The sequence below is a fragment of the Xiphophorus maculatus genome, chromosome 11, assembly GCF_002775205.1.
Source record: "Xiphophorus maculatus strain JP 163 A chromosome 11, X_maculatus-5.0-male, whole genome shotgun sequence".
Taxonomy (NCBI): Eukaryota; Metazoa; Chordata; class Actinopteri; order Cyprinodontiformes; family Poeciliidae; genus Xiphophorus; species Xiphophorus maculatus.
The window spans coordinates 2,494,219-2,517,057 of NC_036453.1; the positions used below are offsets into that span (position 1 = coordinate 2,494,219).

The following is a 22,839-nucleotide window of genomic DNA, read 5'->3' on the forward strand; positions in this document are numbered from 1 at the left end:
TATCACTGTGGTAGATTAGCTACCACAATAATCTACCACAGCCATCACTTATTAATAATTGCATTAATAATCGTTAAGTAAACATCAAGCATGAAAACATGAAACTGTAAGAGACTGAATGTTCTGTTCTTTTAAATATGACATAATGTGAAAAATTCAAAGGGCCTTTTTTTACAGGGTGCTGTACTGTACATTCATTTTGTTTCAGCAAAAACTTGGATTCCACCTTACATGCACAGATGTGCTCTGCTTTATTGAACTGCATTCACTCTGATCAGTATTTGCATTATTCTTACCAAAATAGTATTCAAGTTATACTGAACTACGAGGGCCACTATTGTGGATGAGTGTGGGCCGAATGGTACTGCAGTTCTGTCGAACACAAGCGTCTCCATTTTTTATTCTTATTCGAGAGTTATAGGGATTACAACACTAGACACATAACTTAAAAATGAACCGAAAGTCTGGATGGGGAAGAAAAAGCCAACTAGAAAGTCTCGGGCTGGTTGATGCTGACCATGAAATCTGCTTTGTTTTATTTCAGAGTGGCTTTGGCTTTTTCTGTTTTGTTTTCTCTATTAGCCTCAGTGCAATTTATCTGAGAAAAAGTTACTGCTATGAACCTTTCATTTGTTTTTTCTTTTGATCATTTTTTTATTGTTTTCTTGTATCTTGGCATGTTGGTTATTCCTCGTGTCAGTCTAGTTGTTTTTGTTTGTGTTTTGGATTTGCATCGTTAGATTATTATTTCTTTCTATTCAGATTTCTTTTCCCTTTATTCTCTTTTTTGTTTGTTTTTCACCTCAGCCTTCCATGTTTCTCCCCTCCCCAGCTGTTAAACGCCTCCTCATTTGAGCCTACCTTCTCTTTTCCCCAGCTGTATCTGCTCATCTGGTCCCTTTGTTGTTTTCACTCCCACCTTAGTATATTTAAATGGCAGTGTTGTGTAATAATAAACTTATTTGATCACATCTTATTATATCGAATCTGTTTGAGAAACGCTGGATCTCCCGTGGTAATTCCCAAGCCGAGTTCCACCATGACTCCTTCAGACTAGCCAGCAACAATTAGCAAACACCTGGTGGAACTGCATATCAGCATTTTACAAGCTCCATCTCAGTAAAATGCTGGTAAAAATGTTGTTAAAGGGTTAGTAGAGGAATAATGTTGTGATGACGTCCTGAAGGCGGAGTTTCAGAAAGAGCAGGAGCTTGTTAAAGAGACAGAGGCCCAATTTTAAGGCATTAATTAGGAAGTCCATCCATCCATCCATTTTCTGTTCACTCTTTGTCCCTAATGGGGTCGGGAGGGTTGCCGGTGTCTATCTCCAGCTATGTTCCGGGCGAGAGGCGGGATACAACCTGGACAGGTTGCCAGTCTGTCGCAGGGCAACACAGAGACATACAGGACAAACAACCATGCACACACACACTCACACCTAGGGAGAATTTAGAGAGACCAATTAACCCGACAGTCATGTTTTTGGACTGTGGGAGGAAGCCGGAGAACCCGGAGAGAGCTCACGCATGCACAGGGAGAACATGCAAACTCCATGCAGAAAGACCCCGGCCGGGAATCGAACCCAGGACCTTCTTGCTGCAAGGCAACAGTGCTACCAACTGTGCCACTGTGCAGCCCCAATTCTTGGCATGCATGGCGTGCTGTGGTGGCGCAGGGGGTTAGCATGCCCCACATTTGGAGGCCTTAGACCCGTGGATGTCGCGGGTTCGACTCCCGGTCCCGACGACCTTTGCCACATGTCCTCCTTCAAAAATGGCGCCAGCTCAGCTGGCTGCCTGCAGACGCAGCTCCCGTCGTGTGTGTGTTAATCTGTGTATAAAAAATTCTTGCTGTAACTGCGAAATAATTTCCCTGCTGGGATGAATAAAGTAATTCTTCTTCTTCTAATTAGGAAGTCAATTTTCTTTTAAGTCTTTGATATATACAACAGTTTTACAACAACTGAAGGTCACATAGTTACTTGGTTGTGCTATAAAATGATTATATGTGGCTGGAAAATGCATAATACATGATACTTTATCTCACTGTTCTCCTCTGACTCCTTCTGTTGAAGTCTGTTTATTTCCATGTCACTCTGTTATCCTGTAGTGTTTTCCCTTGTAATTTTTCAAATTTAAAAAAAAACTTTTTTTCCCATTAAATCAAGATTCTCCTGTCTGCGTTTTGTCCAGCTTCAAGGTTACCCTTCACAACAGAAACAGTTTCTCTCCCTGTTTCGCTTTCTGCTTTACTTAACGTGTTCATTGACCGTTATTGTCCACAAACACCTTCTGTGATTATGCGATTATCGAAGTCTATAATTGCTTATTTCTTCAAATAATTACAAAAAAATGTGACTGTGCATAAAGCTTACACACAGTCAGTTCATTATTGTTCTTCTAAACAGGATTTTGCTCCAGTTGAAGTGATCGGCCTAAAAAGACCTGCTCCACTTGTACAATAGCCTTCATCTAATTCTAGAGCCTTCATTATGGTTGAATACATAAGCAGTCCTTCATAGATTCAATCTACGCAAAGACTTGAGCAATGAATAAATCAATGTTTCAAAATCCATTAAATCGTTTGAATCTATAAGCTCAGTAACCATCAGAGCAGTTTATGCCAGTGGCTTTGAAGACTATGAGCTCATGAAGCAAGAGGAATGTGGCTGTACTAATGTGTAAAACAATCCCGCTGTTTTTCACCTAGGGTGATTAAATTGACATACTCTATTAGAATGGTATTGAAATGCTTTCTCGCGTCTCAACAAATAAATGCTCTGCTGATATTTATCGTTTACTTGTCTTATCCGCCATTCAAAGCACTTTCACATCACAAATCACATTCAGAAGTGTGCATGGATAGATAAATAATAAATCCCTGTGTTGAAGGACAGTGTTAGCTTCAGTGTCCTTTCCAGGAATTCTTTGAAACTGTTGTGTGTAAAAATGTTCACCTACTTGCACATTACAGAAGTATGCAGTAAAGTTAATTTCTTTCACTGGCAAAACGTATAAAAGAGAGAATTTAATTAGGAGATAGAGAGCTAATTAAATGGCACATATTATCAAATACAAAGGAAAAGCACATTTAAATAAAAAATGCTTTTATCTGCTTTTTAAAATGGATCCAGACTCTCAAAGTCAAAGTTCAAAAGTGTGAAAAGAGTAATCCTTGGAGCTTTATACCTAGGCAAGGGACCTGGAGTAGATTTTGGTTTGAGGACCTGTGAGCTCGAGGTGGAGCATGAGGTTTTAATAATTTAGAGATATACAAAGGAGCTTGACCATGCATGCCATATCTGCCTGAGGTGTGTGTGCGTGCGTGTGTAGGAGTGTGTTGTCCTCTCTCTTGCAGAAAAAGCTGACTGACTCCACTTGCTGCTAAACTGAGCTCATCAAAAGCTGCTATAAGGAAGTGGCAGAGAACCCAGATGATTTTCAGTCTTCTGTCCATGCTATAGTGTTAAACTGTTGGGATCCTCTTTATCACATATAGTTACTGACATCTCGAGCCTCCTTTCTGATCCCAGAGTGTTTTGCTTCGGAAGAATTCGTTTTGCTTCATCCTTGATTAGGTTTCCATGACTGGTACTTAACTCTTCTTTTACATCCTGGATTCTCTTGATCTCCACACTTCTGCCTCCTCCTAACTTCTACCAGGACAAAGTCAGCCTACACCTCACAAAAAAATCTGTGAGGGATCCGAGTCCCTGCTCGAAATTCCGTGAAAGAGTTGTACGGAGCCTTGTGCCAGAAGCCCAATAAAATGCTGTTTACATCGTTTTAAACTGTGATTGTGAGTGGGAGTAATAATAGCAACAGGTATTTTGTTCCATATAACACAGTAGGAGTGTAACAGGTAAACCTTTATGGATGCAAACTCGACTAAAAACCCACCTGTTTAGGATTGTATTTGAAACGTAATCAATTACAAATTTATTGATGGAACCTGATTTAATGTCGTGTTTTGATTGTTGATTCTATTTTGCTTTGTGTTTCTGTGTTTAATATGATGTAAAGCACTTTGAAATGCCTTGCTGCTGAAATGTGCTATACAAATAAAATTTGATTGATTGATTGATTGATTGATTCAAAGTCCTGGCCTGGTAATAACCAGCATCTGGTTCTACGCTTTGCTTCGTACAGAAGGTCTGAACTCTCGGCTATTGAGAAATAACTACTTCGTCTACGCATGGACCCTGTTGAGGTTTTTAAATTTTACTCAATCACTAATGTTAGCCTGTGATGTATTTAATGCGCCAGTTTGTACTGTTAACAAGCGTTCTCCACTGCGCAGAGAGAAATGCTGAGCTGAGCGAGGCCACTGTTAATGTTACTCAATATTTGGAAGTGTGACCATGGACTGAACGAATCAGTTCACTTCCTACGCTGTCTACAATCCTAAACGGTGCAGAAAATCAACATTATCGATCACCACTTCTCCTTCTGTTCGCTGAAATTCAACCACAGGAATCCAAGTCAATGGGAGAAAGCCCAGACTGAGCTGTAAAGCAAAACTTGAAATGCGTAGGAAGGTAATGACCAAAATCCAAGTAAGAACCAGTTATTTATCTTTTCCTTTTTTAAGCAATCAATTAATCCACTCCTCTTCCTATCAGTCCTCTGGAGAACCTCCTGCCAACAGTATAGTAGCAAATATTCTTAATAAAAAATCATCCAAGCCATTTAGATGACTTGTTACTTACTAAACTGTTGATGGTTAGTAACAAAAAATGTTTCTGCGCCTTAGAATAAACAAAAGGCATGTTGTATTTATTGAGGTTCTTCTCTGACATTAAAATCCATCTTACCTATAAAAAACAAGTTCATTCTGACAAAGGAAAAAGAAAAACAAAAATCTGTACGAGGGGAAATATTTTTAACGTGTGATGGGGAAGAGGCTGGACACAAACTCTCAACTTCTGAATAACTCTTTCTGCCTAGTTCTGTGGGATTTCAAGCAAAAAATGTTTAATCCTTCGAGCTTTGAAGGACCTTGATTTATTCACCTCATTGAAAAGGTTTGAAGGCAAACACATTTCTGTTCCTGGTGAAGCATTGGTTCACACTGCGTGCAAACATGGAACTCTGCCAAAGCAGATGGCAAGAAGTTACAGTTACACACAACTGTGTAAATTAGACTGCAAAAGCCCTGTTTTGTTATGGATTATCAAGGAGACCCTGCTGCTGGACTGCTAAACCAGTGACTGGATCTTTTGATTCAACTGCTTAATCAAAAGATCAACTGCTTCTTTGCAGAAAAGCTGCAGAATTAAAGAAAAAGATATATTTTGTTAGGCAGCCTGAGATTCATGCATGCAGATCAGTCCTCTTTTTGTTAAAAAAAAGACAAACAACTAAAGGGTTCATTTAAAACATGAGAACATCTATGAAAAATATACAGACAAAACCATAAACCAAATCCTGTCATGACAAAGATTGGGTGGTTTACGCCAGATTGGATCCAAAATATAACTCATTATTCTCCTTTCGTTCAAGTCACCGACAAGACATGGGCGGCCACTTCGATTTTTTGAAAAAATTCAGAGGTCCAGACTCAGAGGTAGGTCCCGACTCAGATCCCGGTCCCGACTCAGAGGTAAGTCCCGACTCAGATCCCGGTCCCGACTCAGGGGCAGGTCCCGACTCAGATACGGGTCCTGACTCAGAGGACGGTCTTGACTTGGAGGATGGGTGAGGCTCAACGTTTGGTCCACTCTAAGAGGGTTCTTGCCTTGGAACGTCTCCGCAGCAGACAGCATGTTGAATCCACTTCCATGTCACCATCCCAGATTGTTGCCCCACTTCTGGTTCCACGTGTCCCAAACTCTGTCTGTTACATTACAGCTCAGTATTCTCTCTAAATTTTCTTGTTCTTTCTTACCCCATTACTGGTTTCAGCTGTCCCTTGTTCCTCTAAAGTTTCCCTTGTGTATTTAAGATCACCTGTGTGTTTTGTTAGGTGCTGGATCCTATGTTTCCACTCTTGATCTGTACTCTGTTGAGCTTCAGTCTGTCTCAGTAGTACAGACTACCGTACCACTGAGACAGTAGTCTGACCGGAATCTTCCAAGTTTAATGATTCAATGTCTTCCAAAACTAGATCACCAATGTTCACATATGAGTAGTCTTCATTTATTTCCTAGTACTCAAAGTCTACTGATTCTGTATATTCCAAAGCAGTGTCATGGATGTTCACATGTATAGGGTCTTCATTAGTGTTGAAGACCAGACAATCACTTTCAGGATTGTCTGGTTTATGATTTTTCAAACCAGAACTATGAGGACGCACCTGTATGAAGATTCCACCTTCACACTTGCCTCTTAATGGAAGACTTAACTTTGTAGGAATTCCAAGAAATGTACTTTGTACTTTCTACAGGTGATTCTCCCAGACAGTCCCGACTCGGAGGCCGGTCCCGACTCGGCCCCGACTCAGAGGCAGGTTCTGAGTCAGAGGCCAGTCCCGAGTCAGAGGCCAGTCCTGACTCGGAGGCAGGTCCCGACTCAGAGGCCGGTCCCGACTCAGAGGACGGTCCCGACTCGGAGGCAGGTCCCGACTCGGAGGCAGGCCCCAAGTCAGAGGACGGTCCCGACTCAAAGGCCGGTCCCGACTCGGAGGCAGGTCCCGAGTCAGAGGCAGGCCCCGACTCAGAGGACGGTCCCGACTCGGAGGCAGGTCCCGACTCAGAGGACGGTCCCGACTCGGAGGCCGGTCCCGACTCAAAGGCCGGTCCCGACTCGGAGGCAGGCCCCGACTCAGAGGCCGGTCCCGACTCAGAGGCCGGTCTCGACTCGGAGTCAGGCCCGAGTCAGAGGCAGGCCCCGAGTCAGAGGCAGGCCCCGACTCAGAGGCCGGTCCCGACTCGGAGGCCGGTCTCGACTCGGAGGCAGGTCCCAAGTCAGAGGCCGGTCCCGACTCAGAGGCCGGTCCCGACTCAGAGGCAGGCCCCGAGTCAGAGGCTGGGCGAGGCTCAACATTTGGTCTACTTTTAGAGGGTTCTTGAGTCTGAACAACATCTGAATCCTCTCCAAAGAGGATTCAGAAGCTTTTTACGGACAGGGTCGGTGTGCTTCATTTTGTAAGGAGCCTATCTAGATCTATGACTAGACTTATAAATCAATTGCCAAAGAATTTTTCCAACATATCTCTCTTTTCATCTTCCGTTCCACGTTTGAAACCCATCTCGTTCACATCCCTCAAAAATCGTTTAGGATCCATGCCTGCCTGAGTATAATCCTCACTCAGGCAATTTTCATCTGAATACAAGTCCTCATTAGGAAAAAAAAGTCTTTCTGATATTTCTTTTTGTAGATGTAAACATTTTCCTTTTAGGAATAGGATTCTCCAGGTGGCGTTTGAATTGTTTCACAATAACTGAATGTCCATCTGGGTAATCAAGAAGTGCAATTAGGTTCAATCCAGAAGCGAAGTGGAATGCATCTCTAGCAATTCTTTGGAAAATCCTTTCACTGAGTTCTTCTGATACCTCTGAAAGAACATCCACATTTACTTCTCCTGTTTTTCTCAACAGTAAAAGCAAAACTTTCCGGTGTTGTTCGCCAAAGGTTTCTCTGACAAGATGCAGAGTTGGTCTGTCTGCCACTTTTTCAATGACTTGCCAAAGAAGTTCACTAAGAAAATTTCTCTTTCTGTAATCAGGGGTTGTTTGACCAGGATGGACTTTGTTTGAGCAAGTCTTCTTTACCTTTTTCCAAAAAGAGACCTTAGGTCTCACATAAACGTCACTCTGGGAGCTTTCGTCAGTCATCTTTACTGAGCTGTCCAAAATGTCCAAATGAATTTTGTGTTAACTGATCGATTGGTCATGTCATGGACTTTATGACATCACAGAGGCATCCTTAGAAGGGCCTCATGACACAGACATCATTTGAAGTCATGCTAATGACATCATTGTCAGCAGCATGGCAACTGTTGCTAGGGGTAATAAGCATGTGCTATGAAAAAAAAGAATCTGGGCACTAAATACATTTTTCCCACAAGTCTGAACTGGAAGTGACCTGCGCAGCTTCGCCGGAACAGGTTGGGCCAGGGAGCCATTGGTCCCTCCACTTTACCCCCCTACCCATACTGTAGGCAATAGTGTGAATGAATGCTGTAAGCCTACAGCATTCATTCACACTATTGCCTACAGCCTACAGCATTCATTCACACTCCGTAAATTTCGCCGCGCTTCCTCTCCTGTATACTTTGCGCTATTTTCACCATTCAACTTTTATACTATTCAGCTTGCTCTCCTAATGCCGGCTATGTCTCTTGGTATTCATGACCTTCATACTTTTTAGAATATTCAGCTTTTTATGAATTTTTCACCCAATGGGAGAAAACCGCTCCATCCTGTGGCAGAATTGAGAATTACAATATAAAATGTCCCTTGTGTTTCACAGTGGATGTTTCAGATCCTGCTTAATAATGGCAATCAATCATCCAGCTTCAGTGCTGTCATGGAGGACACAAGGCAGCGGCCATTTTGAAGTTGGGCAGTTAAACAGCTATTATGCTGTTTATCACCTGGGAATAATTTGAGCTTTTGACAATGTTTTTTTCATGCTGCATGTGGCATGTTTTTTGTAGTCCCCATGCTAAACGATGCCTCCAAACAAATGTTGATATCTCAGGAACCTTAAAAGGTTTGAATTTCATTCACTCACTGTCAGGGGCTCAACTACATACTTTCTGAGGTGTATGCGAACATGTCATTAGGGCCCCCATGTAACCCTTCTCACTCTTCACAGCGCCAGTATAGTCTTGGTTGGTTGTTGTCACCTAGTGCGATATAAAATGAAATTCTCACAATGTGACTGACTGCATGCAAGTGGTCCAACAGCTCCACCAGCGCTCCTCAGAATTTTTTTTTTTTTTTAGATGTGATCGTGTAGTTTAACAATTCGTCAAAAACAAAACAAAACATTCTTATTCCATAAATCAAACAGTAAAATAACAGACAACTGCTACAGCAGTTAACAGTTACATTCACAAAACAATTTTTTTCCTCTAAATATATATACATTCATAAATTTACACTTTGAACCCACCTAGTATAATATAAAATGAAATTCTCACAATGTGATTGACTGCATGCAAGTGGTCCAACAGCTGAAAAACAAAAGACACAGTCAGCGTCGTGACCCAGCGGTCAGCCACAAACACCAAGTGGCGCAGCTCCCACTCATAGGGTCATATTTTTCCAGCCCAGCCACAAGAAAACTTTATAAATTATATTTGTAATTGTTAAATGATCTTACAGTATTTCGTTAATTGTTGAACTAGAAAAATATGACGCTAAGTAAAAACAATAGCGAAGAGCTGTGTTTCTCACACCTCTCTCCACCAGCAGCTCCTCAGGATTCTGGCGGGGGAAGCCGAGAGAGCACCTGAAGGAGCCGTTGCATGCAGTCACTCATCACACCACTAGGTGGCTCCAAACACATGGATACAATAATCTCATTACAAACACATACACACTATTATTATTATTATTATTTTGGGCAAAATTCACATACACATTCATACACACTTTTCTCTCTGTTACACCCATCCCTCACCCCATCTACATAAACTTGTACAACTCATCTTTAATTAAAGTATCAATAATAATAAATGTACATATATGTGAATAAAATGCTGCCTACAGGGCAATTTAAAAAAGAACGAAACAAAAAACAGGGCAATATTTCATCATTTAATATATAAATGAGCCAAAGAGCCACTTCTGTTAGCCTGCGTCTAGAACCGCCTATGGGCGCCAGGTCTGAGGCATTTTGTTAGCATGTTTTCTATCATTCTCATAGCTTGATAGGAAGCCTGATCCAAACTGGCAACATACCTGAATAAAGTGGTGAAATAATGTTGACCACAAAACACTGTAGGCTATTTATAAAAGATATCAACGTTTTTCCTACACAATCGTAACAAACGTTTGTAATGTTGAAAAAATAAATACACAATTTAAATGTAAAAATAAAAATAACGGGCCTCAGTGCGTTCTCAAAGGGCCGCTGCAAGCTGCCTGTATGGGAGGGGAGAGCGGCTGGCAGGAGGGAAGGGGAGGGGCGCCTAATCAGTGCTGTTCCTCTATTATTGATCATTTCATACACAAACATTTTACGCACAACAGTACATAAAATGCTGAATAGAAAAAAAAAATCCCCACATCGTTTTTGCGCCCCCTCTAGTGCAGCGCCCCTGTGCGTTGCATACACTGCATAGCCACTTTTTGCTCCACTGATTAGTGGCGTTGTTGTTAAGCGCATCTTAAAATGGCAGAGGTGAGAACTCATCCACACTGAGGGTGTCATTCAGGTAAGATCCGCTACAGTTGGTCGCGAGCCTACTTAACGCAACGGGAAGTCCAGGTGTGTTCGTGAGCTCTCCCGGATGTCAAACTCGGGGCGTACTCGCGTGCGCCGACCGAAATAACGGGAAAAGAGGAGTTTTGTGTTTAGTTTAGTCTTTCTTAAGTGAACGAGAGCTGCTACAATGAAGGTTCCAGAACCAGAACTAATGAGTGACATTCTGAAGCGGCTCACCGGGGAGTCCGCCCTGCCGCTCTACCGCAGCATCGAGAAGTTCAAGCGGAGCAGAGACGGGCTGTACTATGTGGCCGAGGACTTCAGCGAAACCGTAAAGAAGAGAGAGTTGGTCAATGCCAAGGAGCGACTCAGGGTGGGTCCTGCTAAACTATACTGTGTGACTCTCTTTAGGCGAATTTCTTGAGCTGAATTTAAAAAATTAACAGAAATATGATTATAACAAGTGTATTTCTTTCATAGACATCCAGCGACAATATTCAGGTCACTTTATCAGAAAGCTTCAGTTAAAAACTATTTTTACTAAAGTCATGAACATATCGTGGCTTATCCTCCACAACTATGGGGAAGACTGCTGACTTTTTATTACTGGAATATTTTATGGAAAGAAGTAGTGGAAATAAATGCACACAAGATCGTGTAGCAGAGGCCATTAAAACATTTTTGGACTTGGAGCTTCAAATTTGTTGAGCTGTATCTCTGACTAGTAGCATACGCGTCACAGAGAATCGTGAGTTGAGAATAATTTTATTTAAAATTGTTTTAATAACCCAAATGATGCTCACAATGGCCTATAGGGTTCTCTCAAAAGTTTATCGATTATCGATTAATCTAAAAATGTTTTGTTCGAAGTCTGAAACGAACAATTTAGTTTAATCCAATGTAAGTCTAGTGGGAATTAAAATATTTTCACCAAAGTAACAAAAAAAATTAATATTGAAATATATTTTTTAAAGCATCGTATGGAACACAACCCTGCAACAAAAATACTTGAAATGTAAACAGATTTACAATCTGACAAGAAATCTCAACCAAAGGTATGTCAAAGAAAATAAAGTCCAACACATTTAACAAATTAAATGAAACCATGTTGCATTCATAATTCTTCATACACTTTTTTTGGAACAATACTTAAACAGGTCTTAATGAAAAGACAGATAAGTGCAGATGTAGCTTTTCATAACTAAACTACAAGACAATAACTTTTCAAACACACAAACCCACTTAAACATTGGAGTGGAGGAATGTCAGCATTTCTACATGCTCTGCTGTCAGACGTGTTGGGAGTATTTTTGTAGCAATGATCCCTGCCGCTGAAAAGAGGCTCTCAGATGGAGTTGATGCTTCAGGGATTGATGGATGGATGATTTGGCAGGTTGAGTGATGGTGGCGAACCTGGCTTCATGTTGTTTCCACCACTGGAACCGGCTCTCATCTGCAGCAATAGCTATCATTGTTCACTAGAATACATGAGTCTCTTATTCCTCACCATGTCTATTTGGTCTCATTCTGCATCTTGAAACAAACACCTGTGCTACAGATGTTTAAAAACGGTTGACAATGTAAGGAAGGTTTTCCTACAGACTTCTGGAGACCTTTTGTCCCAGTTGAGGTAAAGCAGAGGATGTGATGTAAGCCTCTCCCCTGAGAGAGACGGCGGCTTTCTTACAGGGATTGACAACTTGCTCCAAAAGAGTCGACTGGTCAACCTTTAGATCCAGGTAGTTGTTTTCCTCATGGTGTGACTTCTTCTCTGCAACGTTTTCAACTCAGCCAGCAATCTTTTCTGCTGTGTTGCTCCTCCAGCAACCTTGTAGTTAAATTGTATGAAATGAGCTCAAAATCAGTTAACAAAGTGACAGGTTGCTCCCCAGTTTAGATGCAACTACTTGTCCAGGCGCCTGTGGTGAGTGATTTTTAATACAACATTGTTGAGATTTCTTTTCACCCTGTCAAGAGTTGCCTCATATTTCTAATCCATTAAATCTGTAAAGTAGTGTCTAGAGGGAAGTGTGTATCTGTAACCCTTCTCGCTTTTCACAGCGCCAGTATAGCCTTGGTTGGTTGTCAACAGTTAACATTTGCATTCACAAAACAATTTTTTTTCCTCTAAATATATATACATTCATAAATTTACACTTTGAACCCACCTAGTACGATATAAAATGAAATTCTCACAATGTGATTTGACTGCATGCAAGTGGTCCAACAGCTGAAAAACAAAAGACACAGTCAGCGTGGTGACCCAGCGGTCAGCCACAAACACCAACTGGCGCAGCACAAGAATAACATTTGAACACTTTAAAATGAATCTTTTACTTGTCAATACACAGACAAGACATATGAACTATATATAAAAATGTCTATCCTTGTTTTTACTTGACCCAGTAATTTCCACCTGTCATTAAGTCTCAGAACTTTACATAAACTCAAAATTATACCAGGTCCTAATAACTTCTCAGAAGTGATCATGAGTCTTGAAGCACTGCGACATCTGTAAATTTTGCTTTGCACAAGTGAATAGAATTATGGCAAATTATAAAATATCAGGCATAATTTTACATTTCTGCACATGAATCACAGCTGGTTTAGAGATGAATAAATCTGACCAACTTTGATCTTTTGGAATGATCTCTCCAAAACTGTATCCTAGTCAACGCTTAATGTGTTTATGTGTAAATTGGTACACATTTTAATTAAAAGTATATTGTCTGCGATGTACTGGTGCCCTGTCCAGGGTGACCCTGCCTCTCGCCTGTTGACAGCTGGAGATCGGCACCAGCAACCCTTCCAAGCCCAATGGGTGTAAGAAAATGGACAGATGGATGAATATTCTATTGTCATTCCACAGTTTAAAAGTTCATTTTACATTCATAATGAATGCATGTAAACCTCTGAAAAGCATATTATTGGAACGTCTTTTTGAGACTTAAAAAAAAAAAAGTTAACATCAAACTTAAAGCAGTTGAATTTGATCAGTTACTTCTGCCCTATTTAAAACGACATGCTCTGTAGCTATTTTTAAGTTATGAAACTGAAAAATGTTGCTGCTTCTCACCCCGCAGAAATATTCAGTGTTGCTATTGTTCTTGCCATGCTACCTTTTTGTCATGTCTCCTTTGTGTCCATGCAGATCAGGAACCTGAACGCCATGTTCTCCCGTTTGAAACGCATGGTTCCCCTAATGCGGCCTGACCGCAAGCCGAGCAAAGTGGACACGCTCAAAGCTGCCACCGAATACATCCGGCTGCTGCTTGCCGTTTTGCGCGATACTGAAAATGTGGGCATTTGATTGATGGATTTAATATAACACACATCTGTTCTCTCCAAGGACAGTACTGTGATTGGTTTTCTTCTTCCTAGAATGATGGCATGGGGACCGATTTCCTAAAGAATGCAATCACTTACAGTCAGACTGAAGGCCTGGGCAGTGACTTATGGAGAATGGATGATGTGAGTGTTTTGTTTTTATTTTGCACTCCTACCAGGTAGTTTGAACTCGGCTTGAACTTTAAAACTACAAACCATCTGCAGCTGCTTGTTACTGCAATAATTGCCTTGTTATAGATGGAGAAAAAAACAATGGAATGATAAACACTTTGTTAAAACACTGTAGCACTCTGCTGCAAATAAATGTTTACCCTGATTCTCTACTGTTAAAACCCTAACCTATGCATCTTTGATGTTTTGAACTATGAAAAGGTAAAAAATACTTCAGTTTAAAAAAAAAAAAGTATAATAATATTGAGACAAATTGTTCTGTGTTGCAAAGTTTACATTAAGCTCAGAATAAGTCCCCATGTGGCCAGAAAATGGACATCAGTTTTGTATTCAGGCACTCAACTTCTCCACCCACAACCTGTGACTTTGGAGAGAAAGAACTAGCGGTCATTTGGGATTTCTTTAGAAGGTTTTGAGAAGTCTGAGGCTGACATAAAAAATAAAATAAATAATCTCAGGGTATCCAGCATACCTCATTAACGGTGGCTGTGCTTTGCTAGCACTGGTGGATCTGCTAAAACCTCCCGAAGCTGTAAAATAATTGTGAGGGAAGTTGAATTGCAGTTCTTCATGCAATACTTGCCTCTGTTAATCGTTGCACTGAGACCCTCTGGTGTAGCATCACAAAGCTATTCATAGCTGCAGCTGTCACCACTACACGTTGTTCAGGACATCATTGTAAAGCGTTTGATGTAAAGCCAAGCTGAGTGGACATTATCTTTCTAACACAGTTTTTAAATCCCCAGTCAACTCAACTCACACTTATCAGGTTGCTGCTTCATTTACCAGCCAAGGTGACAGGAAGTGACCCTCAGCTTCACTGATGTAATGAGGGACTGATATGATGTAAGGCTTAATTTTATCTGCAGAGAACAGCTTTCTACTAACTATAATGTCTTTTCTTTTTTTATGTTTTGACATTTACCTCTTCTTTGGTGTCATCAATTGCTCTGTTTAGTAACAGTATTTACTCGTACTGCTGTGTATCCCTTCAAATCTTTAGAGTGGAGCTGTTTCACTTCCTGTCTTGTCACCTGGTTCAAAATGTAGCTGTCATCTGACAAAAACACACACACACAAACACACACATTTAACTGTAATGATTCATTTTCATTGGCTTTACTTTGCCTTTAATGTTTTATCTTTATTTAGTTTCTTTTGCTATGAATGGTTTCATCTTTGAGCAGCTGTATCAGAATGTACTATCTGTTTTTGCTTCCAACACTTTGTGCAGAAAGTACAAGAAAGTCTGTTGTGCTTTCTGCAACTGATTTCGATTTTCCTCTAAATCAGTTGCAAAGCTGAACCAGCGTTGGAGGTGGGCCTGGTCCCTAAATGGGTCTATAAAACCTTGTCGTCACTTGAGCTGTTATAGTGCAGGCAGACTGAATGGCTACCTGCAATATACAGGCAGCATTATTTACCTCATCACCTGCTTACATTGCAATTATGTTTACTTTTATTACAATCAAGTTAACATGAATGGATTTGACTTTTGCCCTTTTAAAGTATCAAGTATGCACAGTATTAGGAAAAAACAACAGAAGCACTCTGCTTAAAAAACCCCAGATTAGTTGGCAAAGTGTTTTATCATACATTATTTTGTCTGCTCACTGGCAGGACAGTCTAAAGAAAACCAAAAAGGTTATTTCATGTGGACCTAAACCTACAGCCAAAGACCACGTTCTTTCTAAGAAACAAATTATACATATACTGTAGTTCACACTTTATTCATCTCTAACTAATTCACTTATACATAAGCTTTCATTTTTTTCTGTGGCATTTTATGTTAGCTGTCCATTTTTTTTATTTGCTTAGGATTTTTCTGTGTGACTGTTGGATGGTTTATGAAATGTTTGTTCTTCAGCTTCTGTAAAATCAACTTGAGCTGCATTTTGTATGAAAAACTCTCTCTAAAGTCCTATTTTTAATATTGATTGAATTGTCCACACCAAACTGACTGACGATGCATATTAGCAGAAGAATAGGCTAGTCAAAGCCTAGATCCCAATCCCCATCAGATGCTATGCTTGTCTTTAAAGGCATACTTCCAATTTTTCCTAATTGAGAGACATTGCCAACTTTTAAAGCAGAAATAAGTCCTAACTTTAATGTTTTGTTTTGGGGTTTTCCCTCTAAAAGCTGCTGAACATAGACGATCACCTGGAAGACGGCTTCACTTTGCCTCCAGAACCGGCGCCAGAGGACGGTGAAATGCCCAGGCTGGTGTTGCAACACTGTGTGATGCCTGCATACCAGCTCATCATCCAAGTTGCTCCTGATCAAGCTCCGGTATTTACTCAGTTTTTCAAGTATTATTTTTCCTTATTTATTGTATTCTGAACTGAAAAACCAGAAGATTCTACCCTACACTCTCGAAAGATTGAGTAAATTTCCTATTGCTTGTGAAATGTTTCACATTGAAAAGGGGAAAAAAAGAGAAATGAAAAATATTGATTCCTCTTCAACCTATTAAACCTACACAACTAATTCAAAGCAATAGCCACAAATGTTAAAGCTGAATTATTTCCTGCATGTTCTAAATGAAAATAAGTTCATATTAGTTTTATTCATTCCCTGTGCTGCATTTATCCTCTGGAATAAAGTAACGTTTTTTGGCATAATCACACCTGGTCAATTAGCGCCAGGACATGTCATGTCTTCTGAATAATCTTGGATCTCATGATGTCTATTTCTATTAGAATTACCTTTAAAATATGTGCTTTGTTTGCATAAAACATGGGTAGAATCTGAGTTTCAATCTCTTTCACAGAATCAGTGTTTGTGTCATATACTCTTAGACTATAAATGTGCTAAAGACTTATGTGGCTCACCCTAACAACTGTAATGTGTTGGTTCTTGGTGTTATGGTGCAGTGGTCACTGGAAGTAACACTTTTTCCCCCTGAATCAAAGAAGCTGCTTCCTCTCAGCATCAGAGTTTATTTTCCCCAGATCAACTCGTTTAGGGAATCTGACATGAAAGAGTTAAGAAATCTTCTATAAAGCATTTTAGTAAAGAAAAAAACCCAATAAATATAAAAATGCTATAAATGCATTACAAAACTGTAAAAGTTTTAAACTTTTTTTTTCTTCCTTTGTTTCCTCCTCTAAGGAGTGTTAGCCAGCCTGCGTGTGATCGTTTTATTTGGCCAAGTTAAAAAAAATTAAAAATCCCCCCCAAAAAATTGTGCTTACAAAACATATTTGTCATGCACATTATTGGAGAAAACAAATGTGTTTTTTTACAAAAAAATAAATAAATTTGTCATTAAAATTTTAGTTAAATTTCAAAATTGAGAGCAACAAATTTCAAGAGGTTTAATCCTACTCATAGTTGTACCAAAAATATCCAGTATGGTTCGACACAAGTGCCAAATAGTGTTTTTCCTTTCTTTTTTTTTTTAACCTTTCTCTGTATTTAAAGTCCTTTGTTTTTACCTAATATGCTGTCCAGTCTTCATTCCAGCTAAGAAGGCATATTGAAGAAGTTAGCAGGCAAGTGGAGGACAAAAGTGTCCAGAATGACCTCAGTCTGTCCTCTGCCTCGTCATTCTTTGAGTTTCATTAGTGGTTAATACTTGGGGGGAAAAAAATATACAGTAAAACTTGACTCGGGGAAAAACCGGTTTCTAAAGTGTAAAGCTCTACATGTCCACTTCCTCCTTCAGGTCATCCAGCTGTCCGTACCCTCTGCACGCCTTAGTGCTGTGGGGAGCAAAACTTTCCCAAGACTGGAGTTTACTCCCACCACATAATAAACGCTGATTCAGAGTCAAAAACTACCTGTTTAAAATGTTACACTATATGTAATTGTTCAGTTTTATTCAGTGTAATTTTAATTATTTGCTTTGTTTATATGGGGCTTTAAATAAAACTTTAAATGTATTATTTAAAGTTTAACAGACGGGTAACTCTGAACTTTTAGATGATCAGTAATAAAACAATATCCGCATATTTGTTTTTACATTTTGTTTTTTTAGATCTCTGTGTAAGTAAAACAAATTTTTTTTTTTTTTAGTCTTATCACCTTATTCTGACAGAAAAGACATTTCAGGCAGAAAAGTTTCAAACTTAAGCCACGTTTACACTGCAGTGAAAAGTTTAGCTCACTTTTTTTCCCTGTTAAAGTCAACCAACACAAATCTGTCTTTGTCATTCAAGTTGGTTCCAGGTTTGTGTCCTTAAATCTGACACAAATCACATCCATTTTTTTATTTCAATAAAGCTGCCGTTTCATCTCACCATCAAGTCACACAAGTCGGTTAGTTTTGTGTTGTAGGTCAATGTCCACCATATGTAATGGACATAGCAGACATGGCATACCCAGATAATGAGTATAGTCATAGTTTTATTGGCTCAGAGTGTACAACAACCCACGCCTTAAAACACATGCTAAATCTGTGTTTACATATTTACTTTTGTAAACACAATGCGCCGCCTGTTTAGTGGCGACTGCATTTAAGTTAATACGTCAACAAATGCACACGTTACTACTTGACCCAAAGAGATAAGTTTGATTTAGTGATGTTCAAGTCTCCAAGTACAGATCTTGAATATGTCTGGTAAAAATTGTTCTCTTAAAGCCGCAGTATGTAATTTAAAAAATATATGTTTTAGCCATGTTTGTTAAAACTGCCACTACGCTGTGATAGTATAATGTAAGACAGATAATCTATGAAAAGATCAAACTCCTCCCTGTGTTCCTGCAGAAATGTCCTGTTCTCCAGTCAAAAATAACCAGTCAGAGTCAGGAGAAGGGTCTTAGCTCTGTCAATCAGACTTGTGGTAGCGCTGCTAAATGTGCTTATGGAAGAGAAACGACTAACCGTTTCAGGAAAACCGTTTATTTACTGTCATATGTGGCCTTACTATTCATCTGTTGTGGGGAACTCGAGGGAGAGCAAAGGGGAGGGTGTTTGGCAGCACGTACACAAGCAGGATTGACAGTGCCAAGACCCTCCTGGCTGTGATTGGTTGTGTTTGACAGTTGTGTATTTCTGCCAATGGCAGTAGGAGCTCTAGGGGAGGCAGATCACGACATGGTGACGGTTTTAACAAATATGTAAAACATGTATTTTTTATTTATGTATTTTTTAAAATAAAAGTTACATACATTTATGCATTAAACTCATCAAACACAGCAATCCTAAACTTACATCTAAGCTTCCATCTGTACATGTCTCTGCTGTTTCTCAATTGGAATATAAGGTTGGTTTAGTCATCGACGCCTAATTTTCACCCTTAAAAGTCTGCATTTTTCTTGTTCAGCAGGTCTAACTGTGGATGTAAGGCTTGTTATTCAGGAAGCATATCACATTATCTGACAGACGAATCTTGAAGAAAAAATAGATACGTTTGACAAAGGGATCCTGTGGGCAATTGTTTCTTTAGTTTTCCTCCAATAACAGTTACACCACTGGAGTTTGTCAAACTACAAAAGCAATTCAAGAATGTTTGTGAAACTGTCTAATTTTTCAGTTTGTAACAAAGGTTTCTGAAAACAAATTGAATAAATTTCTAATTTAGTATTAATCAAAAATAATCTAAACACAACCATGTGAATCTAAACACAACCATGTGAATCTAAACACAACCATGTGAATGCAAGCCCCCCCCCCAAAAAAACGGTGCAGTCTTCCAAACAAAAACTTGCAGCCTTCGTTTCCAATTCTCCAGAGATAAGTTCTGAAACAACAGGCAATCACAAATGTTTGATTCCAAAAGTGATCTGGCAGAAACGTCCTACAATTATGTCTGGCAATCAGCACAAAGCATTTGATTGTCAGACATCTGGAAAACAGTCGCACTATCTTCACAAGTGCCTCATCGTCTGATTAGATAATTTAAGGTGAAGAGGTTTGAATCAAACCATGATTTATTATTTTTTTATATACTTTTTCCCCCACAGAGGTCACACTTGTACCATTGTTATGTTAACAGAATTGATCTTTCACTCAGACTTTTAGGTTTTAATGCAAGTTTGTGTTTTTCACCAGAGATGACAAAATGGCGCATCGACTTAAGAGTCTTGATCCAGATGAGGATAATCTGAAAAGATTTGTTTCAGCTTCAAATATTAATTATTGAAAGTGATTATTTTGTGTTCTTTTTGTGTTATCTTTATGTGTCAACTTTATCTTTTTTTTCTGTCTGCTTTATTTAACAGATGTTTCAGCCTTGATGGGCCCTTTGATCGGATTGGTTGAACCAGTGTTAAAACATCTGCCAGGTTGGAAATATCTATTATATATATATATTATCCTACAAGTCTCATTTGTATATAGATTTGAACTTGATCAATAGTGACTGAGTTTATAAAAACATTTTGAAATTGCAAAATATGTGAAAGCCCACACTTTTAAGCAGTTTTTTTTAAAACTGGGATTATTAAGTTGTTTAATTTTTACAGCAAAATCAGAGCACCTTATAAAAAATGAGAATTATTATTAGGTGCTCTTATAAAAATAGTGATTTAAACAAAACTTTTTGGAGATTTTTGCCATTTGTTTAAACATTAAGAAAAAAAGCAGTTTACTGTAGATCTAGCGCACACTGTGTTACCGTTACATGTGGTCAAACAGTTATTGGATAAACAAACTTCTTCCACTTTTCTTTTCCCTAGAAATCTGCATATTCTTTCCTAAAATATTAATACCAAAGTTGAGCTATTGTTCTACTGAATTTAAATGCATTCCTCTGCTGCCCTCTTGTGGCGGTGAACTTTAACTGCTGCCACAAACTAGCGTGAGTGGAATCGCTAATGACCTCCCATTCTTTAATTATTTCTGATGAGCCTTGTCTGATTAGAACTAATATTTTAATTTATTAGTTCTCATATCGCTGTGTATATAACACTTAAATTTAATCACCTTTAATCAAATGAGACAATTGTTAGTTCTCATTTGCAATGTTTGTTTCTATTGAGGAAAGCATTAAAAATATATATTTTATGATGTATGACTCGGTGTTGACCGGTCTTTTAAAATCCCCTTAAAATGTGGACATTTGTGATTGCTGCGTTAAACACTTTGCCGTTTTTAACAAAGCTTTCCTGAATCTCAAGAAAATAAACATATTGTAAGGTAGTCACTGTAACTAAGCTGATTGGACAGAAAACTAATATCTCTGTCGTTTTCAGGAGCTGCTTTGAAGAAATCATTGAGAAGAAATCTCTTTTTTTTTTCCTTTGGTTTTATTTAATACTTTTGTTCAAATCTAAATTTCTTTGTAAATGTAGCTGTTTTGTTTTCCATTTGAGCCCACTGGATGTAGAACGTTTACGTTGTAGTAAAGCTCAAGAAATATGTTGGTTGGACATCAGTGTTTTACTTCATGGATGAGCCATTGGTTTCATTGATCTAAACTGGATCAGCAAAGATGAGAACAAAAAGTAAATTCCTGTGCACGACATACTGCATTATATAGCACTTGGGTGGTCATTTCAATGGAAGAATATATGTACATGTCGTCACTTAAAGCTGTGGAGTAGTTGACCTCTGATACTCAGTTCATGAGTTCAGCTCAGTTCCTTGCACTTTGACCTGAACACTGCTGTTTTTATTTATTCTTTTAATGACAAACTTAGAATGCGTGCCACTAACATTTAACCATGCTCCAGTTTGGGATGAATGAAAGACACACCCTGTATTTTTCTGGGACAAACTCAGGACATTTCGTGTGTAAAAGAGCTGCAGCAACATTTTCCTTGAAGACGAGCTCAGCGTGGCTGCTCAGTGTGCGAAGGCAGCAGAGAAAAGCCTTTTCTATCAAGCTCATCCTGTTTCCAGTTACAATCTTTAAGGTCTCTCTCCACGTGATAAGTTAAATTGAATGGACAGGGTTTGGAAAGCCAGGAACCTGTCTATATAAACAGAAACCAAGCATTAAATCAAATGATCTCTGCAGACTTATAAGGCAGAATTGCCTTAAGGCACAAATCTAGGAAAGGGGAACTTCCTGGAGATCGCCTCCCATCTGCGAAGGGAGAGAAAGGTCTTTGTGAGCGAGATGGGCGCAAACCTGAACTCTGTGGGGAGAAGATCCTTCCAGAAGAACCAACATCTGTGCAGCAACTCGCCAATCAGACCTCTAGAGGGACCAGTCAAAGCCACTCCTTAGATACAGGCACATAGTAACCTGGCTAGCTTGGCAGAACACACCTTAAAGGGGCAGCATTGTTTTCTAGTCACATTGTGCCATAAAATGGCACTATCAATAAACTCTCTTACCTTCAGCTGTTGATAATATGTTGAATATGAAATATGACACAGAAATTTGACTTTCTATTTTAATACCTCTAAATTGAGGTGTTTAAAAACTCCTGCTCTTTCTGAATCTCCACCTTCAGGAAGTTATTACAACATGGCTCCTTTATGAACCATTTAATGTTTTTACCAGCGCTGCACTGAGAAATTGTTCCTATAACAAACTCGGCTGATGCTCAGTTCCACCAGGTGTTTGCTAATTGCTGCTGGCTAGTCTGAAGGAGCTGAGTGGGGGAGTCACAGAGGAGAGCTGCTCTGTGAGCCAGAAGCTTAGAAGCTGCAGCGCGAGGAGGAGCTGCACCTACAAGGCAGGGCTTGGTCCACTCATTTGTTTTCCAAAGCTAATGGTTGTCATGGAGATTAAAGGATTTCTCAAACATGCATGAAAGAATCAAAGCAACACTCCAGGCATGTTTTTGATGGGAATAACATGACGTAAAGCTCAAATGTATTTTTACGTAGTATTGTTCCTTTTAAAGAGTCAGAGCATGAGAAACAAAACTCTTTGGACTGAGACGAAGCTCGAACTCTTTGACATGAATCTCAGGTGTCGTACTTGGCAGAACCTGGACACCACTCAAGGCACAGCTGTTACTATCCCTACCTCCATCGTCCCATGGGAATATTTTTCACATAGGGGGAGGAGCTTTGTGGAAATAGGCGGGGCATTGTGAGAGCAAGCATTTAGACATCCCTGAGTGGTTGAGGATTGCTCAAACCTGCATGAAAAAATAAACG

At 39.5% G+C, this 22,839-nt stretch overlaps 1 protein-coding gene across 1 annotated transcript; it reads left to right on the forward strand.

The window, feature by feature from the left end:
* The first annotated feature begins 10,308 nt into the window (after positions 1–10,308).
* Positions 10,309–21,009, forward strand: figla (folliculogenesis specific bHLH transcription factor). Its single transcript, XM_023342758.1, has 6 exons — positions 10,309–10,689; positions 13,468–13,614; positions 13,698–13,787; positions 15,978–16,127; positions 20,004–20,066; positions 20,976–21,009. Exons 1-5 carry the CDS (start codon positions 10,504–10,506, stop codon positions 20,016–20,018), a joined length of 588 nt encoding a protein of 195 aa, XP_023198526.1. The 5' UTR covers positions 10,309–10,503; the 3' UTR covers positions 20,019–20,066; positions 20,976–21,009.
* The last annotated feature ends 1,830 nt before the right edge of the window (positions 21,010–22,839 follow it).